This window comes from Lutjanus erythropterus, chromosome 7 (genome assembly GCF_056507025.1).
Source record: "Lutjanus erythropterus isolate fLutEry1 chromosome 7, fLutEry1.hap2, whole genome shotgun sequence".
In the NCBI taxonomy this organism is placed as follows: domain Eukaryota; kingdom Metazoa; phylum Chordata; class Actinopteri; order Lutjaniformes; family Lutjanidae; genus Lutjanus; species Lutjanus erythropterus.
In genome coordinates, this window is record NC_139323.1 from 23,847,765 (window position 1) to 23,867,745 (window position 19,981).

Sequence of the window (19,981 nt, forward strand, 5' to 3'; positions counted from 1 at the left end):
GAGCATCACTGTAGCTTAATGAGGAAGAGGGGGGCAGAGGGAGGCAACAGAAGATGGACTGATGGGAGGAGGGAAGGACGAAAGGGAAGAAGGGCATGAAAAGCTGCGAGGGGGTTCAACCTACTGATTGTTCCAGCTTATGTGGCTAGTGTGTCTGGCTTCATTAGTGCTTAGTTACTTGGAAATAAAGGAAGGGGAAAATACAAGGGTTTGTGACTTTCTAACAGCTGGGGTGGCAGCTCCCTGCAAGATCCTCGGGGTGAAAAACAAAATATAAAAAATGGGGGCCCAACTTTCAAAACACAAGGGCCAAGTCAGAGGGCCACACAAAGCCAAGAGGAGGAGTGCTGGAGGTCTTTGAAGTATAGCTGAGGAGGGGTCAAGACTCTTTTTGCTCCTCTTTAGGCCATTGTGGAGACCACATGGGAAAGCAAGACGCGGCTGTCACTGGCACTTTGTGTGTGGTAGATTTGGATGCCTGGGTGTGCAATGGGTCAACGCCAAGAAATATTTTAGCACTTAAAAGGTTAGTTCATGGGGAAACTGACGTTTTTTCACAAGTTTTAAGTGCACTGAGGCAGAGGCAAGGGCAAGGGAACATCTGTGACTGGGCGGGTCGGTGAAATTGGATTGCAGTGTATCTTTTTCTGTTCGCTAAAAAGCGCATCCTGTTGAACCCTACAACATATCCTGTTGAGTGATTTGATGATGAAAGTGTACAAGACTGTTCAACATCTGAGAAGCATGCAGACACGCTATATGTAGAGGCATATGCACACATACTTAATACTGAGTTTACCCCGTATACAACTATGGGGTTAAAATTAGTTTTCACACATGAACATATAACATAACATTAAGTATAAACACAAAATCCAGCAGCAGTTATGCTGGGTACACAACAGTTGAGAACCAACTGTGACATCACCGTGGTTTGTGGACTACTGAAGCTTTGAGTTTGACATCATGGGGTGGAGAGCTATTTTGTTTTTTGCAATCTGTCTCATATTACAGCTACTAACACTAACATATGTTTCTGAAAACATTTTAAGCAAGAAATAGGTAATGCCATAACAGCATATTGATCTACATTTGTTCAACGCTGTCTAGTTTGACAGTTTGATTTGAGTTTCGGAAGGCTTCACTGAGGAACCGAGAACACAATGGTAATCACTTTGTCCCAGTCTTTCTCATATTACACCTAAACAGAACATTAAAACATGTCTCCGAAAACATTTTATGTGATGCCGCATGGTCATGATCTTTAAACAGATGCATTAAGGACTTTTCTTATCTCTCATCTAATAATATTTTAAGTGAGGAATGGGCAACATAGTGACAAAAGATTGATCCTTATTTGATTAGCACTGTCTAGTTTGACAGTTTGATCTGATCTGTTGATCAAAGGCACACATGAACACACACTGCACAGTAAACTCACCCCGGTCTCAGGGTGTGCAGTCCAGGCTAATTCTGTCGTGGCCCACTTCGTGTCCATCAGCGTCTCTGTAAACAGAAGCAGAAAGAAAACAACCAGGTCAGACAAAGAGGAACAGCGGTATATCAATAGAAACTTTCAGTGGTTTTACAACAATGTCATAAAACTTGTCCTACAGAGGAGATAAGACGCTTTGACCAAAGCTGTTCTCAGATAACTGGCTGAATAAGTCAGTGACAGAAAGCACGGGCTTAGAGCGATATTAGAATTAATTAGACAAAGAAGCACTGTAGCCTATGCCTGCGTCGTGTGTGACAGGAAGACCAAGAGACAGTGGGAGAGAGAGAGACAAAGATCGAGGTGGGTGATCTGTGAGGTATTGTGTGACATTTTATTGCAGCTCCTTGTCTGACTAATTAGTCTCAATTAGACGTTTGCTTTCATACAGGGGAAAGGAAACAACGGCAAGTCTCACTGTGAAACGGTTCCGCTTCCCACAGGGCGCTGCAAGACACACACACACACACACACTTGACAACACACACACATGCAGTAAGTAACAGGTTGTAAAACTCCACAAGATATATAACCCAACAGAAGGCTTGAATGGAGAGGGGGGTTATAAAGTTAGGAGCCACAAAAGAGGAGCTCTTGAGCGCGACAGAGGTCAATACACTTCAATTGGATTCACTGTCTGTCAATACTTATAGTTTGCTTTACTTTAACGCCTGTCTTCAGCCACACACATCATACACACAAGCGCACAAAATGGAGTCTCCTGCAAATCCCTTCTCTCCTCAACACTTTCCACTCTCTTATTTCTACTGGCAAAGACGGCTGCTTTGTGAGAGCAGGGAAGGAAGACTATAAATGTCGACTCTTTTACTACCTGGCGCTCAAGGCGCAGTATGCAGCCACCGTTATTATCTCAACCGCTGTGCTGTTCTACAAGATAGTAAAAGATGATGAAACGGCAGAGCCTGATAGCGAGCTAACACTGTCCCTGGTCATGGAAGGGAGTGGGAGATGTTCCACGGGATGAACCTGAAGAAGTCCCTCAGCCCACTTGGCTGCTGAGGTTTTCTCATCCTCTGTCTCTGTCTTTCATCTCGCCTGCTAAGCTGGCAGGAAACGGGACTTGGGAGCAAAATAAAAGAGTAAAACCCCAGGATTTCACCATCCCTTCTCCAAATACCTGCTGCCACCACTGCTGCATTCAGGAGCACCAGCGGTGACAAATGCAAACACTCTCAAATTCAAAGACCCCTTGAGAATTATGTCTAGCTCTGTAGAGATGGCATACTACTCCTACAGCTGGGGATTCCCATTGAATTCCACCCCCTCGTGCTTTGAGTGACAGAGTCTCTGACATGTGTATGTGCCTATTAAACTGGTGAGACAACATGACTTCCAAGAGGGCTCCTGCCAAAGGGAGTGCAAAAAAACCCACATACAATCAGATTTCAAATGTAGCTTTGGCTTGTTGGCCTCAGGCGAAATGGTCTGGAAGCTTCACTGAGCCAGTTCACACAGTGAGAACTGTCTCTCTGGGAGTGGCTCTGGGAGCTGAAGTGAATATCATGTACTTCTAGCAGCAGCAGCAGTAGGGTCAAATCTAGCTTTGTCACAAACACTTCTTTCCCTTACTCTCCTGTCAGCAAATAGAAGGCCTAAAATATTGCCTTGCTGCATAATGCATTTTAATCCAAATGAGACCAGAATTTACAAAATCTACATCATGCTGTTGACACTACCTCTCTGTCTGCTTTGTCTTGTTATGTCTTACATGGTGATGTGCATTTTAGAATATTTAGATATTTTAGAATGTAAGGAGCAGAAAGTACAGAAATTTGTGTTAAAATGTGGGAAGCAGAAGTAAATATAGATGTTAGAAAAATAAGTACTCAAGCGCAGATACCTGAAAACTCTACCTAAGTACAGTAAGGAAGTATTTGTACTTGGTTACTTCCCATCTCTGTCTGTTTGCGTCTCCAGCACTCTGTCTGTGCTGATAGGGGAAATGCTTTTAAACTCATCATTAATGCTTTTTCTGAGAGCTCTTTTTGTAAGCAGATGCAATGAGCCACATTTGTCACTTGAGCAAATAAGGGCCTACTAGTGTTTTCATCTCAGAAAACTGTGTCAGTGCACATTAGCTGCGGGACTTCCCCTGACTCATACCGTGACAGTGTGCGATTTGGGACCTGTTACCTACAGCTACACAGGTAGGTAAGCCGGTATGGTGGAAATGATACACCTCCGCCTGACTGGTGTTTATTGTTATGACTGGGCCGTGTGTACTGTGCGTGGGCTTGTCATTAGGGCTGACCTTGCTGAAAATGACAACACGTTGAAACACAATGACAGACCGAGAGAGTCAAAGGGGGGGGTGGGGGTGGGAGGTGGGGGCGAAAGAACGAGAGCTGGAGAGCAGAAAGAGATATGCAATACACACGCAGCTGTGCGGTCTGACTCAGTGGTTTAAACAGTGGGTCATTGGGTAGTGCATGTGCAGCAGTAACCCTTCCCTTCTCGATGCATCTGCATTGTTTAACCTCTCTGCTTGTGTGTGTGAATGTGTGTATGTGTGTTAGGGTAATTGTGTGCGTGTGTGTATTTGGTGCAAAGCCCTGCATTGTACCCAAAGTGGAGCACCAATCCTGAGTCAATGGGCCGGAGCAAAAGCACTGACTGACCCCGACCTCACCCGGGCCGCTCCCTCTCCGCCAGTGTGTGTGTGTGTGTGCATGTGCATGTGTGTGCATGTGGTTGGCTGATATGCTCATTTGTCTATGTGTGTGTGTGTGTGTGTGTGTGTGTGTGAATAACAACAGGCAATAGAAGCACACTGCAATATTCATGACCATACAGCAAATTCAGACACCTGCACAGTCACAGAAAACACACATACACACACACAAAGGAAACAAAACAAACCAGAAAATAAAGTGCTATATGCCCACGCACAAAAGCAACCGTTTTCACGCTCCAAACCGACAAACTTGTGCTTTATGGATGATAAAGGATGAGAGAGAGGCAGAGTAGGACAGATTAAAGAGAGAAAGGTATTTTTTAAAGCAACAACCTCTGAAAGCTTCTTAGACCATGCTGGCGGCTTGCCTGATGGGACCGGTTGAGAAACAGAAAAAAGAAAAATAGGCGGAAAAGAAAACCAGAAGGACAAGTTGAGGGATAAACAACCTCTGTATGACTATAAGACCCTCCCCCGTATGCAGAAAGGTGCTCTTCTTGTTTGCCTTTTTGGCTCCACACACTCTTAGAAATAAAGGTTCTTCCCGAAGGGCTGAGGTTCTAATCAGAACCATTTGCTTCTGAAGAACCCCCTTTTTGAAGAAAGCGTTCATCAAGCATTCTGTGTAATACTAAGGGTTCCATTAAGAACCAAAGCAGGACAAGCAGAAGAACTCTTTATGATTCTAGCACCTCTGTGTCTAAGACTGTGCATTTCACCTTTTTCCTTCAAATCCTGGAAATGTAAAATGAAAGAAGGAGAGGTTGTAGGTTGGAGGGGGATGAACTGAGTAAATTAGGCAAATGAACATGCAAATGTGCCGCCATAAAACAGAGTGAGAGTGAGAGTGGAGCATGCAGATGTGGGCGGCAGCATTGGATCAGGATCCACAGATGCACAAGGCGGTTAAATCCATCTTCCTTGCATGCGCTCTCACTTTTTTCTCATTCATTTTCAATCTCTTTCTCATCATCCCTGTGAAATGATGGATCTAATTCCCCATTGTTTCCATATCTCCATCTCTTTCTCGTCATCTACCCACTTTTTTTTTCCACTTTAGCACTTTCTCTAACTGCTTTCCCTCCACTGGGAGGTGATAGGTTTGACCTCTTTTCACTCGTCTTCTTGCTCTTTCTCTTCCCTCCTCCTCCTTTTCTTGCCGATCTCTATATCTGTACTTGTGCTTTCACGCTGCGCTGTGATGGATGTGACGTGTGGTGTACGAGGGAATGTTTTTCAACCTCCTACTGCTTACTGAGACTATTCAATTAGCGAGTCACTGTTTGAATTACTCAAGGATCGCTTTAGTAAAGTGTTATTTATGATATAGAGGTCAAATGCACCTGGGATTAGCACAACAAACATGGGGTGAAAAATGGCAGCGACATTTGTTTTCTCTGCGATGTCTGATTGTGTGAGAACATTTTTCAGAATACAAACAAGGTTGGAGAGATCATATGCAGGCAAATACATGTGTACACGCACACACACACACACACACATACACGCAAAGCCAACCCCTGCACTCTAATCCCGTAATGACAGGGCAGGCCTAATAACAGGGGAGGGCACTGAAGCATTCGTCCCTATGGCCGCATCCAACACACACTCACACACACACAGCAGCCAGAGTTACAAGCCTCTTAAAATATTTCTTTGTTCAAACAAGCAGACTTCTTAAAAGAAAGGAAAAAAGAGAAGGGCAGAAAGAGGAAAGGGGGAAGAAAGGCTATTATTGAGAGAGAGGAATGTGTAGACGTTTCACAGGGGCTAAGTCCTCGGGACGCGAGGAGCAGACAGGTGAGGGATTTAGCTTGGATCTTGCCGCAACTACTTTGAGCTTTTTAGCGTGCTCGTCTTTGTTAGCGTGACCCTGTCAGATGACAACTGAAAGATAACTGAACCGAACCCTTAGGGGAGCTAAAAGATATGTCGCGACGCCCTCGGAGATATGGGTGTTACAGAAATGCTTGAAATGTTAACCAGAAGCTTTTTGTTGAGGGAATAGAGAAGTGAAGTCCCTCCCCTTCCGCCGTCCCCCACGGGACCTTCAGAAAAAATATGAATGGAAGACAATGGAGTTAAACCTGTGCCATGAATTACACATATGACTGTCATTTTAAAAGGTAACGAAGTCAGGAAAGTCTCAGTCTCATTTGCAGGTTTGCCGTAGTACCATTTAACCACTCAGTGAACTGCATCTCATGTCTCCCTCAATATATGTCATCAATATCAACATTGCGGACCCTTGTAACGTTATTTTACCTGAAGTGTTTCATCCTGGTCCTTTTATCAACCGGAAAGTGAAAGAACAAGCAAGGTCTGTTGCTCATATGACTACATCCCAGCACAAAACACACAGGCATCGTAGCGTCAGTGGCTGACATTAACTTGTGGAGTCATTACAACACATACGCGGCTTTTGAATTATGTATCTTCACAGTATTATACTTTAACATGTGTATGGCCAACTGTGACTTGTAAAATTAACTATTAAAGGAGCAATTATGCACCTAAAAGTGAGCACTATGGTTCAAATAGTGAGTTGGAGCCATAGACAGTATATAAAATAGGTTGAACCGATATTTAAATGTTAAGTTAAGCCAGTTCCTGAAAACAAGAGCCCGCTGTTAGGAAAATACACACCATGGAGACTGCCTGTCTCACTGCCTGCCAGACTCCATTAATGTATCGCTCCATTTAACCATTATGAATATTAATGATTTCTTACAACTCAAAAACAGACACTAACACATTAGGCGAACATTTAACATTAATTTGATCTCTGATTACCATGAAATGGGAAAACTAAAACAGCTATTCTGCCCTGGAGTGGAAATTTCAAAATTTCACTGTGGCTGTAGTGTTGTCAGAGAAGCAATTATTTCAATTTAGCATGTTTCTTTAATCTCTGATGGCATATCATGGTCATTTTATGACAAATTACAGTAAATATATTACAGCTTTCTCCTTTAAATTGACAAGCATCATATGTGTAAGGGTAAGTGACTTCCTGTTAGCTTGATTTCCTGCCACAAGCACAAAACAAAATGGCTTCTTCTCCTCATGCTAGCATTAACTGCTGTATTATTGAAACATGATGACAGCAGGATTTTGTTTTCAGCAAGAAAAAGTAATAAAAAAAAAAAAAACTTCAAACCCCCTAATGACTCCTTCCCCTAAATCCTTCCCCTCAGGCTTCTCCACTAGTTAATTATCTTCTCCCCACCTCTTCTCGGAGCTGCTTTTGTTGTGTTCCTCCACAGTCAAACAGACCAAGCACATGGCAACCTGGCATGGGGTAGCCACTCCATTAAAATACTATGCCGTCTGGTTGCCAAACACTTGAGCCTCTGTTTAGCCACAGAAACAGTGAAATGTGTCAACATTGAGAGCGAGGACCCCACGCTCAACTTATTAGCGCTATTAGCCTGATTGCTTTGTGCGCTATCTTTGTTGGCTCGCCTTTTGTCGTCCCAACGTGAAGCGGAGGCACAGAAAAGAGGAAGAAAGATGCAGAAAAAGAGAGCAGGAGGAGAGATGCCATTCAAATTCAAATTGTTCCAAGCAGCCTTTTTGCCTTTGTGCGGGGCCAGAGTGCGATGATTAGGAGAAGTCCCCTCCATTTTATGGCAAGACCTCCCCTTCAGCACCCACACACACACACACACACACACACACACACACACTCACAGTCACGGTAATTGGCTGCTACGACATGGACAGGCCAAGGAGGTGATTCCTCTGTGGAATTCCTGAACGGACTCGCCTCCCATGACAAAACCCCCCACCCCCCACTTTCCATCAGCACACACACACACACATACTTCGCCCTGCTACCACTCACTGTCAGTCATCCCACAATGGCTGTCACACAAGAGGTTTGTCCTGTGTGTGTGCTAACAGGGTTACGCCGTTGATTCCTAGGAGATAAGCTCTCTTTCTACCTTTCTGTCTCCCTGCCTCCTATTTTTTCCTTTCCTGCTCACTCAGTATAACTTCTGTAGCATCTCGCCCCATGGGGAAGTCTAATGAACGCAAGTCTTTGCCCTCTGCATTTGTCACTGGGCCCCTGCCCTCAATTATTTTCCCCTCGTCAAAAGATACCTTGGGGCTGAATACTATTTGGGTTGTAACAGCGTGCCATTTTTTTTTGTCTCTCTGCCTTGCCTGTTTGGCCCATCTTGTCTGCAGAGGCAATTTCTGACAAGCAGCTCTTACCCGATGACACTGGAACTTGTGATAAATAAACAAAAACAAGCGCACGACCATGTTCTTTTCTGTCTGAGGCTTTGAGGGAGCCGAGCAGAGCAGCTGAAATGGAAAAAGAAAGAGCTTTGATCGCAGAAAGGAGGACATTGTGAGCTCGTGCAGCTGCTTTTTGAAATTACATATATGTGCATGTGTGTAAATGTGGGTTTGTGTGTGTGTGTGTGTGTGTGTGTGTCTGCTCTGACTAAGGAGTGTATTGCCGTTTTCAAGGGCTCATGAAGTCTAGTCTAGTTCCTGTATTGCCGATGGAATGGGCCTCTTTGTCTTTAACCCCCTCCCTTTTTCTTTCTCTCCTTCTCTCTCTATCCCCTTCTCTCACTAACTCTCCTAATTACAAAGCACAGAGGATCTGACGAACAGGTAGCCCTAAGGGCAGCTGTCTACAAAACCAGGTGTGCCTCTATGTGTGTGTGTGTGTGAATATATGTGCGTCAGCATGTATGTGTTTCAGTTATTGTGTCTACGTAGCCTACAGTATGTGTGTAGGCTTACGAAGCCGGCGTCATGAGGACTATGAGTGATCGTACGTGTGCCTGTTTGAGTCACTCATGTAAAGTATGCATAAATCTTAATTGGCTGAAACTGGAGCTTCTGCTTTGTTTACTGTTCTGTCACTGTGGCTTTTACTCTTGTACCGCTTCACATAGGAACTGAAGCTTATTTCTTTGTTTCACTCAAAGTAAGACACTATCGTCATCTTTGAGTATCATCTAATACAGAGTACCAGCACCACTGATCTAGTACCAGTGCCACTAACACTGTGTGGATGTGATAGGATTGCTGTCAAGCTGTTAAGTCAAGCACAACTTATTTATTGGAATTACACACAGTGAACCAAAGTCACAACAAAACAAAAGAAAAAGTATCAAACAAAGTACTCTATTGATAATGGTATCACTTTAAGCATACTGGAATGAGCACTGGTATTGTAGCTTTTTAAAAAAATGCCCAGCTCTTGTCTGTATAGATAACTATATTTTCTAACAGACTCTAAAAGCACATTAAGTAAATTCTACCACTTTTGGTCTCTCTCACAGTAAAAAAACAAAAAAAAAACAAAAGACAGGACATTGTGAAGTGGCGTGGGATCAAGAGAGCTGTTTTCTTCAATTTTAAACAACGACCATGGCAGATGAAAGTCTATCTAACATAACTCAGGCAGAAATCGTGTCCATGAATGAGGTAATATAAAAGATCATTTCAGTACGCAACTCAGCAAAATGGATAATATAGCATTTTTATGTATTTTAATATGGAAATGTTGGATATTAGAGCTTTAATGAAAATGCTAAAAACCGCACACCACAATTTTCTGAAAACTCCTTTTCTCAGCTTTGTTTTAGTACGTGTGCATGTGTGTGTGTGTGTGTGTGTGTGCACATATGTGTGTGTGAATGTGCACATTCCTCTCCCTTCTCTTCTCCAACTTCCTAGTTAGCCACACAACCTCTCACCCTGCCTGAGACTCGGCATTCACAGCTGTCCGCATTGTCCCGTGGGTTCATTGAATGGCTCTGTGTTCGGTTGCTATTGAATAAGTCACAGCCCCTTCATCAACAGTACTGACAACATAACACGTACACACACAAACACACACACATTCACGGCTGGGGGTGAGCCATTAGCACTTGTTTTATTGGCTACTTGCTCTCTGACACAAGCACTTTAGAATACCTTCAAAAATCCAATTCTGGGGAGGCTGAATGGGAAAGCTCCATAGTGTGAGTGTCTGCCATCTTTGCTCCTGCACATGTACTTTATCTAATCAGCAGATTTTTTTTGTTGTTGTTTGCTTGTAAATGAAATGTAATAACAGCTCAGCAGATTGCACAAGACATGCAGTTTAACTTCCAGCTGACTGACGTGTTTTCAGCTGAATGCTTAAGCTAGCTTTGAACCTGCAACCTATTAGTTACCGCTTCATTTCCCACACTGTGAGAGCTGCACTTAACATTTTGCTCTGTGAAGGGAATGTAAAAGCTTTTGTTCACTGTCCATAACATTCCACATTTATCTTTATGTCTCTCGCTGCCCCTTTACGTAACATGTACACTGCTATCTTCACGTGCAGTTTCCACAAAACTGCAGATGCTGACTAGGCTGACTTAATAATGGAGTTCTTTTGTCTGAGAAAACCTGAACCACCTTTGTTTTTTTTTTTTTGTTTTTTTTTTAACAATCACTGCTCCCTGTGTGACGTGAAGTTTATTGGGCTTCATTCCCCCAGCGAAATATTTCTCTGAAGGAGTCATGTGAGACCCTGCTGATTTACAACACTGAGATGCTTGGCCTTGTCATATGAGATCTAATTAGGGCTGCCGGTGCTTTAATTCAACTCTAACTGGAAACCAAGCGTTGGGCCACATATTTGATCCTGACATCATCTGAAATGGAAATGTAACGCCTACATTAACAGGAAATGAGGATAGAGTCAATGCAAACTACCACATCCCTTTTCATACTTTTTAATGAGTTGAAAAAGGTCCTTCAATAAGTCAGAGTTATAATCTACAAGCATTGTTTCATTGCAGTAATGATTTTAAAAGGTTTGGTGTCACATTTACCACTTACATTTCATTTTCGAAAGGCATGTTCCTCATTTGCAAATGACTATGTTAAGGGCATCAGGTCTGCCTGTGTTTAACCACCACCAGGAAACGGGCACAAAACCAGATTTCTGTCTGTTTACATCACCTAACATGGAAACTATTGCCTCAACCTTCACCATAAATGAAGTGATTTTTATTTTAAACCCTTCCTGGAAATTCTACGCACCTCTCTCTATGTGTGTTTTACAACGTTTCATAATTCAGTCTGGGTTTTGATTTTTTTTTTTCTTTTCTGCAATAAAATGACAGTAAACACAGTTTAACATAACACTCTAGTCATGAATTAGATCGCTGAATCCAAGTGCGGGGTTGACTTGTGCAGCCTCTGCGTGAGACGCCGAGATTCCATCATCTGATTTCCTGGCAAATGACTCAGCCAACTGCGACTGAAAAATGCAAACAAGCAAGCGAGGAGCAGGTTCACGTTTGCCCCAAGGATCTGCATATGGAAATATGGATCTCCTCATCGAGTTTTGTGGGTATTTGTGTATGTGTGCATGTTTGTATTAGTCAGAGAAAGGAAGCAAAGCGAGACAGAGTCATTTGGTAGTCTATTTGTGTGTATTTGTGTGACACTACAGCTGTTGATTTCATTCTATTTCACCTCCCGCTCCCTGGAGGGGGGTGGCAATACCTGGAATACGATTCATATTTAAAACAAAATATAGTGTAAGTGCAACCCCAGCAGGCTCTGATTGATTTACTAGTCTGCCAGTCAGATGAAAATCAAAGACACCACAAGAGCACATGTAGGTGCACATTTAACTTCTGTGTCTTCAGCTTCTATGAAAATACTCGTTTGACGCATACCACAATAACAAGCTGCCTTCTAACACCACCTCCACTATTATCTAGCTTTCAACCACACTTATTTATAACATATGCTGTAAAAACTGCACCCTCTGTCTTATTCAGGCAAAAGCTTCCTTTGTTCAAAGCCTTGCTCCAGGGCACTGCAGTACAGGGAGAATTATACAGCAGACTGTAGTGTTTTGCAGTTATATAACAAAAATGGGCATTATTATTGGACATAATTCATCAAATAACTTAAGATTCCTTATCCTGTTAGTATTTTGTAGGGATGTACACCGTGTGTGTGCTGATGAGTGTTAAAAAATAGTTAATTTTTCAGATAAACTATAATAAAATGACAGCAAAATTAATAGTGCATCTTGCTGTATTTTAATGTACAGGGGAAAAGTTGCACCACACTGTGTTACGTTTCCTTTCTGCTATTCTCTCACAAGTTTGATACAGATGGGTGTGACTGTCCGCGGCTGCTCGCTTGATTCTCCTGTCTCATGGTTTTTCGCAGTCATGTGACACGGACGGGCTAAATTCAGTATGTCAGGGCTGTTCATTGGCATAAACATTATACAAAAGCACCGAAAACATTTGGAAGTGATGCAACCACTCATGTTTTGTATTTCCATAACATTATAATTGAGTTTTTTTTTTAAGGAATCAATATCAAATGAGTAGGTTGTGAGAATCAATGTATTGATCCTGCAGAATCGATCTGCCCATAACTGTTGTTTTGCTATATTCCTTATTTCAATGCGACCTACAACTCACCCAGCATAAAATATTCATTCACATCTCTTTATCTATCCATCTCATATCCCATGTACTTTGGCATGTACTTAAAGCTTGTTACTGATGTTCAACAATTGCCTCATTATACGTTCATCTACAAAGTGAGAGGCATAAAAGGGGGGCGGAGGAGCAATTTTCACAATGAGATAAAGCAATGCCGATATTCTTTGATTTGCTGCTTTGTCTGGCCCAACCTGCAGACTGCTCTGATGACTCCTCACTGGATGTGGATAATGAACAAATGGCACTCTGCAGCTCGCAACACTGATAAAGATCATGTGAGCTAATGCAGACAATAATAAATATGAGGTGCCTCAAAGGTCAAATGAGAAGAGGGAAAGATATAATGTGATTTAATTAGTTTTTAAATTATCTATCTATCTATCTATCTATCTATGGAACACAGCATCCCAGCATTATGTTAGTCTGTGCCTGTGTGTCTGTCTGTGAGCACAAATTCACCTGGCGCCTCTGCCTCTCTGAGGGATTTTGGGTATTAGCAGTGCAGGCTAACATTGTGACAGGTGAGTGTCAGGACTCGCTAACCCTTTCCAAGTCACATTTAGCATATCAAGTCTGCCAGCGGGGCTTTAGCAGCCGACAATCTGCCCTTATGCCTCTGTCTGTCCTTTCAAGGGAGCAAAGACTTGTTGGGAGAGGAGAGTGGCATTGTGGTCACAGAGACCACACTGGAAGTAAAAACTTCACAGAGTACACAATCATACAGGAATGTAGTGGAATCAGCTCATCTTTTCTCATTAACATAACATAAACAATATTTTTTTTTATTCAAAATAATGAAACTTAAAATTAGTGGTAGTATTTTTGGAACACTAGACAATATAACTATAAATTCTTCTAATCTGAAGTATTTTGACTTGAAATTATGAGTTGAATGAATGTAATGTTCAGTCAATACTAGTTAATTAAGTTTCTAAAGAAACATGTTGCATGAATTGTGCAAAAGTTAAAACTCTCTTGAGAGCCTTCTTTTTTGGGTTTGAAGAAAATATATGATGAAATCAAGAAAAAGATCTGTCATGTTTGTGACTGAAGATTTGTTGGTTCAGCTTCATCATAAACTTATTGAACATGCTTTCTCAAGTACAAAAGAATGAAAATCATGTAAATTTGTTTAGAATTATTGCAAAAAGTATTTTTATTATTTAAAAATGCCTCACCTTGGCTTGGATTCAGTGAGCTTAAAACTTTACATTAGCCTGGGCACTAATATTTTTAGTTGAAACAAATGTATTTTTACAGTGTATATCACCAAGGTCAGTGTGTGTTCATTAGTAAACTGTTAAAGTCTCCTTGAGAAAGGAAATGAACTTCTATTTGCTCAGTGATTATAAGTCACTCTAGCAAAACTGACTGTTTGCAGTAAAATTAAAACGTTATGACATCCACGCCTGATACAAAAAGCAATGAATGACAAATGTGACAACAATAAGAGAAAATGTGCCAACAGTCTCCTGCGTTTTGAATGCATTGCTTCCCAGACTGATACAGCCACAACACAAAGGAAACAACTATTGAATATGGGTTTATTTATCGAGATAAGCAAGGGAGAGGCGGGTGCAGAGAGGAAGAAAGAAAGAGGGAGAGACTCCCAGCGTTGGGTGTGGCTGCTTGATTTAAAAAGAAGTCATTCAGCACACACTCATTTATACCAGAGTTGCTTGCAAGTCTCCATAGATTTCAGCAAAAGAAGAAAGAGGAAGAGAAAGAGTGGTAAAAGTCAAGGAAAAACGGGGAGGGATGGGGGACCAAGAGATGGGAGTGCAAAAGAAAAGAAGAGATATTCAAGGGGAGACGGAGGGGGCAAAGCAGAGAGAGAGAGAGAGAGAGAGATGGGAATGAAAGGCGAGGGGGGGGGCAGTAAGGTAACAAAGGGGGGAGCAGGAGGGAGGAGCGAACACAGAGGAGAGAAAAAGAGGGAGAGGAGAGGATGGAGAGCTGCTACACACTCTCTTGTATTCCCCACAGCCTCAGCGCTTCTTTCATTGCCACTGTGCTTTTGGCATGCTGACATGCAGTGGCCTTCAGAGACTGTGTGTGTGTGTGTGTGTGTGTGTGTGTGTGTGTGTGTGTGTGTGTGTGTGTGTGTGTGTGTGTGTGTGTGTGTAGACGTTTACAGTGTGTTGTGCATGTTTGTGTGTCTGCCTGAAGTGTCTGTGTTTAACATGCAGCCTGATGGGAACTGTTTTCTCTCATTGCCTCAGTGCAGCCCAGGGAGCCACCGTCTCCTCCACTGCTGTCCTTTTCTCTGCTCCGCTCCTCTCTACACACTTAGAAATAAAGGTTCTAAGTGGAACATAAAGGGCTCTTTGGCTTGTGTGAGAACCCTTTTTGGTTTCTGGTTGAAGGTTTTATAAAAGTTTCACTTTCAGAGAGTTCTATCTAGAACCCAACATAAAGTGTTTACCTAGAACCATCTCAAAAGTTTCATCCAGAACCCCCTAGGTTCTAAAGGAGAACCGTTCTGTGGTTTAATGGTTCAACCCACTAGAGCCCATCCAGATGGTTCTACCGAGAACCATTTTATATTCCAAAGTTTCACCCAGAACTCCATATGAGAGATTCAAAAGGAGAATCATTCCCCGCCCATTGGAGTGTTCTATCCTTAACCTCTGTATATTCCAAGGGTTTTATCTAGAACACACTCAGGGTTTTCTAGAAAGGATCCATTTATATTCCAAAGGTTTCATCTAGAAGTCACTCAGGGGTTCTTTGGATGAAAATAGCACTAATTGGAATCCTCAGTTTCACAAAGAACCTGTGATGAACCCGTTCTTCAAAAAACGGTTGAACCTCAGCCCGTCAGGAAGAACAATTTTGTAACCCTTATTTCTGAGAGAGAAATATAGTCACTTTCTCCCTCCTTTCCTCTTCTCTCTTGTTCTCTTCTCTCCTCTCCTGCCTTCCTCTGCCCCTGTGCCAATCAGGGCAACCGTTCACAATAGCCCGATGACTTTGGCAACAGACTGCATAGAAGATGGCACACATTCCCGCACCAAATACATGAAAATGTGATCGCACCATCTTGTCCTTGGGGAACTTTCTGTGAATTTCAATGGAAACATTTCATTGGTGCATGGTATGGCGTTTGTGTGTGTGTGTGCGCACACACTCACCTGTGTGAATGAATGAGTATTTGCTTGTATGGGTGGAAGCTAGTGATTATCTGAGTGTCTCAGAGGCACTAGAAGCATAAACATGCACAAACACACACATATACACACTCTTTTGTTCAATAGGAGGTGGGCCATTGTGCTGCCTGTGCAGTCGGATTGTGCGTGAGCAGTTACCTCACAGCTCTAATAGCAGGTTTCAGGCAATTTAGTGTGTCAGCAATGGCTGACTCAACAAACAGAGCTCAATCACATGGGAACACAAACCCATACTGTACACTTACATAATGCTAATACATACACATTATGCATAATACATTATTTAAACAATAATAAAACTAAAACACATACAAATAGAAAATGAGACATGTTATTAAGACTGGTACACACACACACATGCCCGCGTACACACACACACATGCCCGCGCACACACACACACAAATCCTGTTTTTCACAGGGGGAGTAGCCTAGAAAGAGCTGGAACCGGGCATTGAATAAAAGCCGTGGCTTTTTGAATGGCTGAGCACCACAAGAAAAGGGCTTAGCACCCAGCTTTGCCATTCTGTTTCAATAGCCACTCAGTCCCCCTCACAAACACATGCCCTCTTTATCTCCCCCTCCACCATTGTTTCTCTTAATACAGTCTCTCTTAATACAGTCATCTGCCAACATATCAGATCACCTTACAGTGCACTTCCAGCTCAGCATGTAATGATCGTGTTGAATCTAATTAAAGATGGCTACTTCCTGTTACACCCGGAACAGCTGCCCGTCCGTCTGCAGCGAGGGGCAAAGCCCCAATGCGGTCGGCATTTTCCGCATGCCAGTGGCTTCCAATTACTTTAAAACAGTTTAAAAAATACTGCGGTGGTAGAGACCAAAAGTCTTTGAGGTCTGCATGTTTCTTTTCTGCTTCTCCTCGGAAACTTTCGCAGACAGGGTAAACAAAAAACAGAACCAAAATAGGAGCTGGGGACTACCCTATTAGCACGGACTCCAGCTACAAAAGCCGTCTTTCGGCTCATCGAGCAACCGCTGATGATTTATGAAGATGTTTCAGGGTAATTATCAAGTCAATTATCACCGCCAGTCATGTTAATTTCCCAGGTATGCCCCCGTTTACCTATGAGGAGGAAAAAAAAAGGGAAGGGTGGGAAAAAATGGAAGCGAGAAAAAATGGCAGATGGGGAATTTTAGTAGATGAGTAATTACACTCTACCCCCACCACCGTACACATCATCGCACCCCCACTCGCCTGTCTGTCCTCGCTGTTCAAAAGGAGGGATAAGGAGGACCAGGTGACGTGCAGACCCTGCGGGCAGGCTGCTGCTTCTCACACCAGCTCGTTAGGCAGACAGAGGGCTTGTTACGGTTTACCTGCTTGGCCAGTCATTAGCCATTGAGGTCAAAGACGCAGAGAACAAAAGGGAGGTTAGGGCAGTTTAAGTCAGGAATGCAACCTGCCAGGTCAGGGCTCTGCAGGCCTGTGTGACTCTCACACATGCACACACCCTGTCTGCTACAACCACGCAAACTCAGACAAACAAAGATCACATAAAAAAACACAAAGATATCTCTTTCACTTTACTCTCACTTACAAAGACGTTGGGGAGCGGCGCTTTATGCAAAACAATTTAAATTCTAAGGTATCATGCCACATTGAAAATACAAACAGGAACAAGAACAATGGCCCAGATGCACTATCACACCAGATGCTGTTTATAAAAAAAAAACGGGCAAGGTAAACTGGGTAGGTCAGCTGGTTTTGTCTTTTCCCCTCATAAATCCTTCCTTCCCTTCGCGTCGGTTTATCTTTTGTCTCTACCTTTATGACAGAATCTCTCATTCACATATACAGCTACCACTCCCACTCTTTTCTCTTTTTCTGCTCCCTAGGTGTGTGTGCTTGCTGGTTATAACAGTTTGGAGCTTTGTTCAAGTTTCAGCTAGAAGTGTTGTGATGCCATTTTTTTCCTTCCCGATACTGATTCTTATACCTGAATTTGTGTATCGGCCAATACAGAATAACAATTCTTTATCAAATCATAAAATATACCACTTTCCCTGTACAGATGTGATATAACCATGGAGCAAACAGTAGACTGAACACACCAAGTGAGCAGGTCATGATTTGCAAAATAAACCAAGGCAGAGTGGTGCAAGACCTGCGTACTTGCTGATACTGATACCAGCATTTTAGGCAGTATTAGAGGCTTTTTTTTATACTGATATCAGTATCGGAACATCCCTAGTTTCCACTGTGCAAAACCAACAGCCGGCAGCATCGCTCCAAATACAGCCTAATTTCTGCCTGCCTTTTTTCATTCTTTGCACTGTGAACAACGGTTAATGGTCTATGATGACAAACAGCTGCGGACTGATTACTAAAAAAAGGTTTATATATTTATTTTGGGGACCAGGCTTTTATTTCATTTCAGTGGTGGCAGATAAATGTGTTTATTTGTTATTTGGCATCATTAGCTTAGAGTAAGAGGTGCCGAGGAGAGATCATTATTATTTATGGCTATTTTGTTTTTCAATGCCACATAGCCACAAATGGCTGGCTAAGATTAATCACGTTGATCTGTTTTGGAGTGGAGACTCTCTCGCACACTATCTGTGTGTGTGTGCCTCGCTCTCGACCTCCCCTCCCCTCGCTTCCAGAGATTCTCGTTGGACCCGCATTCTTAATCGCCACTGAGTTAATTAATCTCACACTTGGCTGCTGTAATAACTTGACTTGTTAGACCTCCTCTGTGCAAATGGACTTCGCCTCTTTAGCAGCTAAAAGCACCAGTAATGAACCAGCCAGGAGACGGGCAGGCAGAGAGAAAGAGGGAGAGCATCAGGAGCATCCAGCAAAAGCTTAAAACACAGCCCTGTCGATGCTATTATCTGCTCGACCTTACATGTACATTACATTTACATTTCAGCCATTTAGCTTACATCCCCGCAAAGTGGCTTCTTGTGAGTGCAGCGGTGGAACGAGCTCCTGCCAACATTGCAAGATGATATGAGAAACATCAGCGACAGCATTCTGACAACAGATGCAACAAAACCTTCGTGTGACTCCGGAGGTATGATGCAATTTAAAGGGAATAAATGAGAGCTTTTTTCTGGCTTTTATAGGTACCAGTTGTTCTATTGCCACACTAAATCATTACCATGTTTATTCTGAGGCATTTGTATAATTACCATAATAAACACAATCACTGCTGTGAAGATTGGCAACCCCTAACCTCCAAGATAAACTTCTCTTTTTGTGCCACACAGATTCCAAGAACCTGGCTTTATAACTTTACAGTACACAGAGGGATTAACTTTATGACATAAAACAGTAACGACGTTTATACTGCAAACAATGCAAAACTTTATTCCAGTTCCACGGTTTCAGTGACATGATCCCAATACAATGAAGGACTGTTTTTGGTTCTTATTTTTATGTTTACTGTTATAAATAAATACAGTGGGTGGAAGAATAAATAAGCAGAGCCTACTTCTTATGGGAAACAAGAAAAAAACAATTATTCTCTATATAACCCCAGCTAAAAAAAAATGCAGTAAAATTGTATATTGTATATATTAGAAATGTAATTTAAGAATACAAAAGCTATTACAAGTGCACTTTTATTTGCTTAAATTGAAGTATATTTAAAGTGTACTTTTAAAAAGTGTACTTCAAAACAGATGTCATTCAGTTCAACTTAAATGTACTAAAATTAATTAATTCTACGATACTTAAAGTGGCAGCGCACTTACAAGAAGTGTACTTTATTTTAAGTGCATTTTTAAAAAGTATTTTAAATTGCAAATACTTAGCTGCAAGTTAGTTTATTTTTTAAAAGAATAATTATTTTCAAGTCCTTTCAAGCATACTAGTATACCTTATTAAAACGTACTTTAATTTCACTTCATTGAGTAAATTCAGCATGCTTACAAAAAGTGCACTTCAATATAAGTTTATTTAAAGCTGTAGTTCAGTGTTCATTGAAAATGTAGCACAAACAAGTTAAACTTTAATTTCATTAATCAAGCATGTATTAGTTACATACACAGTACCTTAAGTAAAGTTGTTCCACTTAAGCACATACAAGTGCACTAAATACACTTAAATTGTACTTTGTCATAATTTAATTACAACTAAAATATACTTTATAAAAAATAATTATTCCAAAACAG

At 41.9% G+C, this 19,981-nt stretch overlaps 1 protein-coding gene across 8 annotated transcripts in view; it reads right to left on the minus strand.

Annotated features, from left to right (window-relative positions):
• ephb3b (eph receptor B3b) overlaps positions 1-19,981 on the minus strand; it is a 75,870-nt gene that overhangs the window by 35,655 nt on the left and 20,234 nt on the right. For all 8 annotated transcript variants that reach the window (XM_084723259.1, XM_084723260.1, XM_084723258.1 and 5 more), the window contains exon 2: positions 1,442-1,506. In XM_084723259.1, coding sequence (XP_084579385.1) covers positions 1,442-1,506 — 65 coding nt within the window. The remainder of the gene's footprint in view (positions 1-1,441; positions 1,507-19,981) is intronic.